Below are 12,005 nucleotides of genomic sequence, written 5' to 3' on the forward strand. Positions count from 1 at the left end.
TGACATACAGTGACCGTGGTTTTATGGTTATGAAAAATACACGGTTCTTCCGCTCTTTGACTGCCACCCATGTGAACATCACAGACTTAACCCACCCTCGTCAACAAACACACGGTTCCAGGTCTGAAAGTAAAGAGCTGGAGATCACAAGATTGTCAATAGGCATTAAAGTTAATGGCTAAAAAAAGAAAAAGTGCTCCTTAGATTTCTGGTGCTCACCTCATCTGTGACAGGAAACTGGATGGGTAAAGAGGGATTGCAGAGAATCACAACAATCTGGTCAATCCTATCAGGCCATCTAAATGTGGAAGTAGGTGAACCCCAGCCCAGTGCTTTCTAAGGAGGAGTCAATACTTCTGTGTCAATGAAAACAAGAATGAATAAGAAAGGAGAAGATAGCTGGATGTGGTGGCTCACGCCTGTAATCCAGCACTTTGGGAGGCCGAGGCAGGGAACATTTTGAGGTCAGGAGTTCGAGAACAGCCTGGCCAACATGATGAAACCCCATCTCTAACTAAAAATACAAAAATTAGCTGGGTGTTGGTGGCTCACGCCTGTAAGCCCAGTTTCTCAGGAGGCTGAGGTGGGAGGATCGCTTGAACTCGGGAGGCAGAGGTTGCAATGAGCCAAGATCGTGCCACTGCACTCCAGCCTGAGCAACAGAGCAAGACTCCATCTCAAAAAAACAAAGCAACAACAACAACAAAAAGAAAACAGAGAAGGCTATGTTTTTTTGAACTAAAAGTAGATCCATCATTTGATGCAGCAATCCAACTACTGGGTATCTACCCAGAGGAAAAGAAGTCATACGAAAAAGATACTTGCACATGCATGTTTATTAGCAGCACAATTTGCAATTGCAAAACTACAGAACCAGCCCAAATCCCCATCAATCAATGAGTGGATAAATAAAATGTGGTATATATTTACATATATACATATACATATATACACATATATATACGTATATACATATATACACATATATATACGTATATACATATATACGTATATATATGCACACATATATACATATACCATGGAATACTGCTCAGCCATAGAAACGAATGAAATAATGCCATTTGCAGCAACCTGGGTAAAATCGGAGACTATTATTCTAAGTGAAGTAACTCAGGAATGGAAAACCAAACATTATATGTTCTCATTCACAAGTGGGAGCTAAGCTATGAGGACGCAAAGGTATCAGAATGATACAATGGACTTTGGGGACTTGAGGGAAAGGGTTGGGGGAAGCGAAGGATAAAAGACTACATACTGGGTACAGTGTACACTGCTCACATGATGAGTGCACCAAAATCTCAGTAATCCCTACTAAAGAACTTATTCATGTAACTAAACACCACCTGTTCCCCAAAAACCTATTGAAATTAAAAAAAATTAAAAGAAATTTTAAAAAAACTGCAGAGAGGTTATTAAAAGTGAACAAAAACTTTTAAAAAGAGAAAGGAGGTGGTTATGTTTTTTAAATGCATCATCCTATATTCTGCAGATTTTCTGCCAACCTAGTCACCTGTTATTTGAGCAGCTGGAGAGAAAGGTTCATGAATATGGAAGGAAGGCAGGGTATTTGGATTTCACTTGAGAATCCAGAGCATATCAGTTGGCTTACATATGTTATTGACAAATTTTTAGTAAAAGGATATTAAGAAGTGACTCGCAACCAGTGGGTACTCCCACAATGAGAGATTTAGGCTGCAAAGCTAATGAACAGAGTGCTCTGAAAACACTCAGCTAAATGACAAACACAGTCACTTCCAGACAACTTGCTAGTTATTTTCTAGTGTATAAATTTCAGATCACCAAGATGCATCTTGATTTTCTGCAGCCCACTGATTTTTTTAAACAATGAGATCCATACATTAAATGCAGCTTTATATACACAATTTACATTAAATACATATTAAATGAGCCTCTGTTGACCACAAAGAACCGCAGCACAATCACAAAGATTTCTACTTACATGGAGATCCAAGTACAATTCGCTCCTGTTTGACTTCTCCCTTTCCTCATGAAGCAAAAATGGACAGGCTGGTCCTGCTCTGTAGCCCAGAACCCACGCGCCTCCATCTCTGTTGGGAAGGTCTTTAGGTGTCTGCTCATTGAAGCCGTCCCAGGGAAAGCCCTCAGAGGAGATACCTAAACAAACACAGAGAAGGCCATCAGTGACATGGCAGCCAAATAAATAAATAAATAAAGCCATATTTGGGGAACTCCTACGTAGACTTCTGCATACTAGCTCTTACTTTGCTTTCTAAGTTATATTTTTAAGAGATTGCTTTCCTTCAAAAGTATTTCTCCTGACAATTTCTAGATCATACCAACAAAAATTTACAACATACGCCCTCATCCCTCAAGTCTATTGGCTGTACTCTATGCCCCATATTCTTGCTTACAGGTTGCATGGGTCATTCTATCTCAGAATGAAATCAGAGGAGCTGGGGGACAGAAGTCAGGAGGTCTGGCCTGCTGACTTTCCTACAGTTCCTCAACAGTGTCATCTGAGCCAAGTCACTAATGTGTGTGTTTTCCAGGGCAGGAACTGTGCTTTGTTCATCTTCTTTTCTGGGAACAGAATAATTATGCATGGTGCATACTGGACTTGGTCAGTTTGTTGAATGAGTGAGTAGTGCATGAGAAACCTATTTGGGATTCGCTTTTGCCATCTCTAGAATGAAAGGTGTTAGTCTAGCTTATTCTAACCTAAATGGCAGGCAAGTAATACTAGGATGAGAATCATTAACTATGTGCCAGACACTGTTTTGAGCTCTGTTCAATTTTCATGACAACATATAGTTGGGTATCATTAGTGTTCTCATTTTAAATGGGGAAACTGAAGTACAAAGAAGTTAAGCAATTTGCTCAAAATCATAAAATCAGTAAATGGTTAAGCTACGACTTGAACCCAGGCAGTTAAACAATAGAGGGCCGTGCTTTTAATGACTACACTATGGCCTCTGCCTGACATTCTATTCTTAAGATGGTAATACGTGTTCTTTAACAAAAGGATTTTACGGTCAAATAAGTGTGAGAAAAGCTACATACTGTATCTCTTAAAGAACCATGATCCATGTTAGCATATTAAAGACCTTGGGATGCCCTTTAGTACAGAAAACCTAATTCTATATAATAGGGTTTTCCAAACTTATTTTGACCACAGAATCCATTTAAAGGGACACCTGCTAAACGTGTTGCAAGCCACTTAATGTTGTACTGGAACATAGTTTGGAAAATACCAGATTAGATCACTTCTAATATTTCATATAGCACTCAAGTTCTTAGTCCTTTTTTAATTCCTGGTAAGCAACCTTGGCAAAATTTTAAGCAACTAGGCAGAAGTTAAAGGTTTAGGCTCAGTGTATTTTGCAATAGAGATCACTGTTGAATATATGATAGAGTGTTTATTACACATAATCCCTGTAAGAGTCTATTTGGCAGTCACCCAAAGGCAACCAATGGCTTCTACCATGCTGAAACCTGACTTACACAAAACTAGAGCTCTGAGAGTAAGTCAGCTCAAAAAGGAACTGCGAGATAGCATGCTTATATTAGAGTAGCATTTTAGAAGGAAGAAAATTTGAAAACAGCTAAGGTTTGGCTGTCGTTTGCCTGTTTAGTTTATTAGTCTTCAATCACACTTCAAAGCGAAAAATGATGCAGGTCACAATGTGTCTATAGTTGCCCTCTAGCAGGCTGTCCACAAAACACCCTTCTGCAGCCACTGAGAAAAATGAGAGTCTAGGGCTTCCCCAGTCTATGCTCACCCCTGCAGACACAGTTGTCTAGAAGAGTACACCCAGGCTCTTCTTTGATCTGGGCCAGATCCCTTAGAACAAAGTGCCTTTCCAGTCAATCCTCTTGCTACCCACTGTCTATAGACAGTCTTCTGGGCTTTCATTTAGAGTCTCACATGCTCTGGAGTGATCCACTTCTAGTCTCAAGACATAGGAATGAACTAACGCCTAAGGGAACCTCAGGGAGAAGGCACTCTGCTTAGCACCTTTGCTTTATGCTCATGTTGACTCTGAGGAAGATAGTACTGCTTATATTTTAACAGATGAAGAAATTAAAGCTCAGACCTCCTTTGACTTCTATTTATATGGCTCATCCTCCTCCTGGACTATTTCTGTTCACCTTTGGCATAAATCTTTTAAAATTTACAGTATACTCTCGCTGTACTATCTCATCTTCCAAAATGTATTGGTTACTAATCGCATCCCTCATTTTAAATCCCTCCACCTTTCATTTTTCTTTCGAAGTAGCTGCTGGCTTTGGGTAAAGTTTGCACAGAATAATAAAACAATATAAAACATAATATATATAATATATATCACAAAACACAATGTACAACACCTGAGATAAGACATCTGTATCATCAGAGGCACATTGTCTGGTGAGTGTAAGCTCATCATTTAGGTACAAGAGAGTGAAACATTCCCATAACAACAAGGATTTGGGGTCCTTGATGAAACACGCATGCATGCATATTTATGCAAACACACATGCAAACCCCTCACACACCTGCAGTGGCTATCCAATACTGCATTAATGAGGTGAGGTGTGCAATCCAATTCACTCACTATGCAGAGCAAAAACAATGTCAAGGTGAAAGTTATCTTCTTTCTGGAAATGGTTTTAGTTTTAAAGAGTTAATTTCTAATACCTACGGTTTAACCAGACAATATCCCTATGAAGGAAACATGCAAGGTAAGACCATGATGCATAATAATTTTGGCAAGAATCATTTGGACAGAAAAGGACCATAAGTAACATAAAACTGAAATAAGTAACATAAAACCATTATTCTCAAAAGTCTGACAAAGTAGGTTAGGACAAACGACAAAGTCAACATTCTGACGACCACAATGTATTTATGAAATAATTTGGGAGTGGAGAGTTTTAACAATACAAACAACTTTTTTTAGTCAAAAATAAAGCACGTCTTATTTATTAAAATGGGTAATACCCAAACTAGTCTCTCCAAGCTGAATAAATTTAATAAAAAGAGAAAAAAATCATCTGAAATTAGATAAATATATTCTGTCAAAACAGTCAACTGTCATTTAATTTTCTGACACAAATAGATTTGGGGGTGTTAGATCTTTAGAGAATATTTTGTGAAAAACTGAATCAGTCTTATCAGTTTAAACATGTGTCTTTCTCTTTCACGTGCATACTACAAACCTGTTGTGTACTCAGTATTAGTTATTTTGTTCCTCAAAGACATTTCAACAGTTTGATCGATCACACACACACACACAGGTTATCTGTACAGCTGACCACAGTTAATACAACGTACAGCAGTCACAGTAAAGGTAGGGTGACTTACCTTGGAACCACTTTGAAAGTCTGTGCTTTTCAAAACCATTCACAGGATGAGCTGCACTTCCTGATGCTAACCTACAACATCAGACTGAGGTTTTGCTGTCAATTATCAAAACAACAGAAGCAGACAGAATAGAAAGGTAATAATATGCCATTTAAAACAGGAGGCAGTGTCCACAGCTCATCTTTCCAAAACGGAATCAGTCTGTCTAGCAGGGGTACATTGGATGATTGTTCCCACTGTTTCACTCCCACCCTGCAATATGATCACGCACCCACGGCCTTTTCTGGTATATTTCCCCTGCCACGTGACTTGCTTTGGCCATCTGAATGTAAACCATGTGACAGTGTGCCAATCAAGGCCTTAAGACGCACAGTGTGTTTTCATGCCCCGCCCTGTGCTTCTGCCCTCACCATGAGACGAACATGGTCCTCAGGAGCTTCGAATGAGACGTGGAACGTCTGACCCAGGCACAGTCCTGCAAGCCTGGAGCCAAGCTCAGTCAAACCCGGGCCCAATCGAGTGAACCTTAGCCAACTCCCAGGCCAGTACGTAAAAACAATACATACTTACTATAAGCCACTGAGATTTGGGGCCTATTTGTTGAAATAGTTGCCTCATACACTATCATGTCTGCTCCCGCTAGAAGCACTGTGATTATTAAAGACATTAAACCTTTTCGGCTGAGGGCTTACACACAACAGTGTTTTTATTTTGTAATTTGTACTGAAAAAAATTATTCGATGTACTGCAAGGATTTGAAAAATCAAGTGAAAACTCATGGCACACCCATTTACTCATTCATACCAAGATTCATGCACAAACTACATTTTATTAAAAAGTTATTTACCAGATACTGTCTTTAATCGTCTAAAGGATATACATACAAAAATACACCAATTTCCTAAAGGAAGTCCGTGAACATACTACATAACCAGCAGATCTGTACAAAAGTCCCAAAGGGACAAAATTACAGTGCCTTTTAGGCTGTTTCCTCTAATTCTCCCATCATACCAAGCCCTCACTTGACAGCAATGATGAAGTGGTTATGCACCCAAAAAGAGGAGAGAAAAAACAAAAACCCTAAGCTTAAAACTCTCCTGAGTTTTAGCTCCTGTGCTGTAGTGCCCAAGGCCATTCATCATACTTGACACAAAATAAACTCTATGAGGTGAAGTTTTCTCAGCTGTGAATATCAGAACTGATATGTACCGGTAGACAGGTTGTCTTCCATTATGTTATTCAAACGTGTACTTACAAGCAAGAAAGACAGCAATCTAGATGCACAGCTAATGGAAAGTGACACTGCTAAGTGCTTGTGGAGCAGGTGTGTGGCTGTGTGTGTAATCACTTATGTCTATATCTAGGAAGACAGAGCTGTGGCAAAAGTAGAGTCTCATGGCTGGTTATCTGTCAATTAGAGATCAATGCTCACTAAATGCAACTGCCCCCATTTTCATTCTCAGCAGTGTTAAATGACACAATGTCACCAAACCAGCTAGGTAGATACAATTCTGAGAAGGTGTGGTATCTATCCACCCCAGCCTCTTAACTCCTCACTGGAAGTATGTGGGGAGAGAAATGATGAATGAGCAAAGATGGACAGGCGGAAGGTGCTGCCAGGCAGAGAAAGGCTGATGGCAAATCAAAAAGTAGCAGAGCGGGGAGCAAGCTCTGTCAGTCTGAGCATTGATGAGGAAAGCATCCATAGCCATCAGGCAACTGCAATGTCGTTTGCATTTCTAAAATCATGCTTAAATTCAAATAAAATAAAACAAATTTACAGTTGGAAGGAATCTTGTATATCTCCCCACCTACATGCTCATTTTATAGTTGAGAGAACCAAAACCCATGAAGATTGCAGTATTTCCAACATGCCCAGCTAGCAGCAAAGGCAGAACTGAAATCTAAGTTCTTTATGCTATTTAGAGAAAGATATTTTTGCCAGTCTCCAGATGAGAATATTGAGGGCTAAGAGAGAAGTAGACGTGAACAAGTTAAGAGCGTGGGTACAGGGCTTTAACATGTGGGCTAAATTGCTGGCTGTGACCTTTACTAATTATTTGACCTTGGTGAAGTTACCAAAACTCCCTGAGTCTTTCTTCCCTCATCAATAAAATGAAGATAATAAGAATATGCCTGATATTGAACTAGGCTCACAATTATTTTCTTTCAGAAATACTTTTCCTGGGCTGGGGGATAGACAGATTTGATGGGAGAAGCAAGTAATTTCCTGTTTTAAGTAAAGAAATCTATATACAATGAGGGCATATCCAACATCACAGTCATGTGAAAGGCTTTTTTTTTTGGTCAGAGAAGACAAGGAGAATAACAGTAAAGCTTATAAAAATTCAGTTGCACTGTAGTGCAGCAGATCCTAAATCTGTTCATGTTCCAAAAATAGAATTCAAGTCATCAAATGCAACAGCTCCAAGTAAGTGGCTGATCATCTCTGGAAACAACAGCTCCTCAGGGTCATTCATAGATGCCCTATGATACTCCTTCCCAGAAAGTCAAACATAGGAGCCTAGAGCCATGAATGGAACTATTTATAGTCATGGCTTTAAGTAAAATAGTATTTTAAGGAAGACTATAAGTATCTCTTATGAGTATTGTATTAACCTCCTTCCATGGTTTTCTCTTGTGAAGAATACTAGCTGAGGGATGTATATTACTCAGTCTAGGAAACTTATTTGTGGCCACAGTTACACTGGATATTTTAACACTTGAAAAACAGGGACACAAACGATGCTAACAATGGATAGAGCACCTAGGTAAGGTTTGATGCAGAAAAGATCAAGGAAAGAACAAATTTAGGAGGTTGTAGGATTCACTGAGACATTAAAAGCCTCTGTCTACTCTCAGGTAAGTAATCAAAAAATTTTAGTACGTTTGGTTATAAAGAATATGACCGGGTGCAGTGGCCCACTCCTATAATTCCAGCACTTTGGGAGGCTGAGGTGGGCAGATCACTTGAGGTCAGGAGTTTGAGACCAGCCTGGCCAACATGGCAAAACCCCATCTCTACTGAAAATACAAAAAGTAGCTGGGTGTGGTGGGAGGTGCCTGTAATCCCAGCTACTTGGAAGGCTGAGGCACAAGAATTGCTTGAACCCCGGAGGCAGAGGTTGCAGTGAGCTGAGATTGTGCCACTACACTCCAGCCTGGGCAACAGAGTAACACTGTCTCAAAAAAAACAAAAAGAAAAAAGAAAGAATATACTTGCTTGTTAACAAAAAACATGTATATATATTTTTGAGATGGAGTCTCACTGTGTCACCCAGGCCAGAGTGCAGTGGCATGATTACAACTCACTGTAGCCTTGGCCTCCTGTGCTCAGCAATCCTCCTGCCTCGGCCTCCCAAGTAGCTGGGACAATAGGTGTGCACCGCCACACAAGGCTAGTTTTTAATTTTTTTTGTAGAGATAGGCTCTTGCTGTGTTGCCTCAAGTGATCCTACCACCTTGGCCTCTCAAAGTGTTGCGATTACAGGCATAAGTCATTGTGCCTGGCCCCAAAAATATTACTGAAGAATAAGAATATAAAAAAAGTCATATGGCATTCATTGTAAGTAAATCTGAATAACATTTTCCCTTTTATGTCACACTATGCCAATAATTATGAGGATGGTTGCACCAGGGGGAAATCCAACTCTTGAAGACATATGATATAATTACTGGTTGTCTTAATAGCTAAGGAAGTAAAGTAGAGAAAAAATTACAAAACACTAAGCCCTGGATTATGAAATATATAATAAATGATTTTTTTAAAACTTCCTTTCCAAAAAGAAATGATCCTAGGAAACTCACAGAAAGGAATATACATAACAAGATAAATGCAAAAAAAAAAGAGAAGGCACATTTACCATTATTAAATGTGATTGAGCATACACAATACAATTAAGAGACTGAGAATACAATATGGCTCTGAGTGTCCTTGCAACATAGTGAGAATGAAAGGGCATTCTTTATTTCATTCCTATCATCAAAAGGAAGAAACAAGCTGATCCGTGATGGCTGAGACAAAAGTTTTTGTGATATAGAATTCTGAGAAAAACAGCTGTACAATCTACTTAGTTCCCATCTTAGCCTTAGCTCCATCCCAGGTGTTTGGTCTAACAATTATCTTTACACAGTATGGTTGCCAGCACTAGAGCCAATAAGGCTGGTCTAGTCATCTGTCAATAACCTTTGCCCTTCTAACCAGAAAAGTTTGGATATTACCTTGATTGCCCAATGATTTGGAATTAAAGTGACGAACTCTTCATCAGAGCTGCTAAGAAATGGCCTCTATAACACATCCAGAATCGTAAATCGCCACCTTTTGCCTGCGTGTCTTAGGCACCAGAGTTTTCCTATCTCCCTTCTTCCACCAGTTATTAGTACTGAGGAGTCCTGCACTTTACTCCAGCACCGGATTTATCACTTTCTCTCCCAATAAATCTACTTTTTTTTTTTTTTTTTAAGACAGGGTCTCACTATATCATCTAGGCTGGAGTGCTGTGGTGCGATCCTGGATCACTGCAGCCTCGACCTCCCGGGCTCAAGTGACAAGTGATCTTCCCACCTCAGCCTCCCAAGTAGCTGATACCACATGCACCACCATGCCCAGCTATTTATTTTTGTATCTTCGGATTTTGGTTTTACCATGTTGCCCAGGCTAGTATCGAACCCCTAGGCTAAAGCAATCCGCCAGCCTTGGCTTTCCAAAGTGCTGGGATTACAAGCGTGAGCCAACTCGCCTCACCGCCCCGTTTTTATTTACACATACTTCAGACTGGTTGATAATGTCCCATAGGTCACTGGGGCTCTGGTAATTGTTTTCAGTCCAGAAATCACCTCTCAGTAGAAAGCGTAGGTAGCTGGGCACAGTGGCTCATGCCTGTAATCCCAGCACTTTGGGAGGCCGAGATGGGTGGATCACTTAAGCTCAGGAGTTCAAGACCAGCCTTGGTGACATGGCGAAACCCCATCTCTACTAAAAGAAATACAAAAATCAGCCAGGCCTGGTGGCCTGTGCCTGTGGTCCCAGCTACTTGGGAGGCTAAGGTGGGAGGATCACTTGTCACTTGAGCCTGGGAGGTTGAGGCTGCAGTGAGCCAAGATCACACCACTGCACTATAGCCTGGATGACACAGTGAGACCCTGTCTTAAAAAAAAAAAAAAAAAAAGAAAGAGATGGGCTAAAAGGAGCAGGAAAATACTTCAAGAAGTAAGAAGTATTGGCTTCAATTTTCCAAATTTGAAGAAAATTATTAACCCACAGATCACAGTAGCTCAATGACTCCCCAGCAAGATAAATACAAAGAAAACTACAATAAATAAACTGGAAAATCAGTGATAAAAAGAGAAATATAAAAGCGAACGGGGAAAAAATATTATGTATAGAAAACTAAAGAATTACTAGACTTCTCACAACATGCAGCCCAAAAGACAGTGGAATGATAACTTTAAAGTACTGAAACCACCTCAGGGAAAAATAGTGGGGAGGAGGGCAGACAGAGGGATAAAGAGAGAGGGATAAAGAGAGAACTTCCATAATGATAAAAGAGTCACTTCATCAAAAAGACATAACATGCCTACGTTTTCATTATTTGTACCTAGCATTAATAACAGAACTTCATAATACATGAAGCAAAACTATCAGAACTGAAATAATTACATAAATAGACAATTATATTTGGAGACATCAATATTCCTTTCTTAGTAATTATAACAGCTTGACAGAAAATCAGTAGGGATATAGAAAAACTAAACATTATCCATCAATTTTACCTCATATTTATAACACACTCCATTCGATAACTGTAGAATATGTATTTTTGCAAGTACATATGGAATTTATCAAAATAGATTGCACACTGGGCCACAAAACAAGTCTCAATAAATTTAAAAGGATCAAAATCATATGAAATATATTCACTGGCTACAATGGAATTAAATTAGGTACTGATAACAGAAAATTATTTGGAAAATCCCAAAAACTTGGAAATGAGACCATACACTTCAAAATAACTCATAGGTCAAAGAAGAATCACAAAGGAAATCAGAAAATATTTGGAACACAGCTAATTCAATAATCAGAGAGAAACTGATAGCCTTACTTCATACTGAGTGACTGTCCTCCCCCAATATGGCTGATGGCATTTCTCCTCCGGACTCGGGGAGATGTCAGGCATAACTGATGCATGATTAACTCACAGCAAAATAGATTCACTGACCACATGCTTCCTGAATGCTGAATGCTAAGGCCTGAGCTCCCACCTCGCCCTCCCTAGGCTTCCAGAACACTTGTATTCTCTAAAACTCGGCACACACTACAACATTATTCTGAGAGAAACATGACCAGCTCAAGAGAAAGAACCGGGAGACACTGACACAGGAGGTTCCTCAATCAATAGCCAGGCCTGATCACCCTACAGTGATGTTCAAATCCAGTATTCTTACACAGGCACTCCGGGCTTTCAATTAGCTTTTTAGTCCCCAAACCTCATGCAGGTAGACAACGAATGATTATGAGACACCAAAGGAGAATTTCAAACATAAAGATAAAGAGCAAGTGAAAGAGTAACAGGAGAATGAGGTTGTGTCACTGCATACCTACTGAATCAGGATTTTGGAGATGGCTACTTTCTTCTACCACCAAGCTCTTACTACATGG

General features: G+C 39.7%; 1 protein-coding gene across 2 annotated transcripts in view; it reads right to left on the minus strand.

The window, feature by feature from the left end:
* Positions 1 to 12,005, minus strand: part of FMN1 (formin 1) — a 442,344-nt gene that overhangs the window by 334,234 nt on the left and 96,105 nt on the right. The window contains exon 4 of one of the 2 annotated variants that reach the window (XM_054450470.2): positions 1,982 to 2,157. The exons of the other annotated variant lie outside the window; for it this stretch is intronic. Within the exon in view, the coding sequence (XP_054306445.1) occupies positions 1,982 to 2,157 (176 nt within the window). The remainder of the gene's footprint in view (positions 1 to 1,981; positions 2,158 to 12,005) is intronic. 2 annotated transcript variants of the gene reach the window in all.

The sequence above is a fragment of the Pongo pygmaeus genome, chromosome 16 (assembly GCF_028885625.2).
Source record: "Pongo pygmaeus isolate AG05252 chromosome 16, NHGRI_mPonPyg2-v2.0_pri, whole genome shotgun sequence".
Lineage (NCBI taxonomy): Eukaryota > Metazoa > Chordata > Mammalia > Primates > Hominidae > Pongo > Pongo pygmaeus.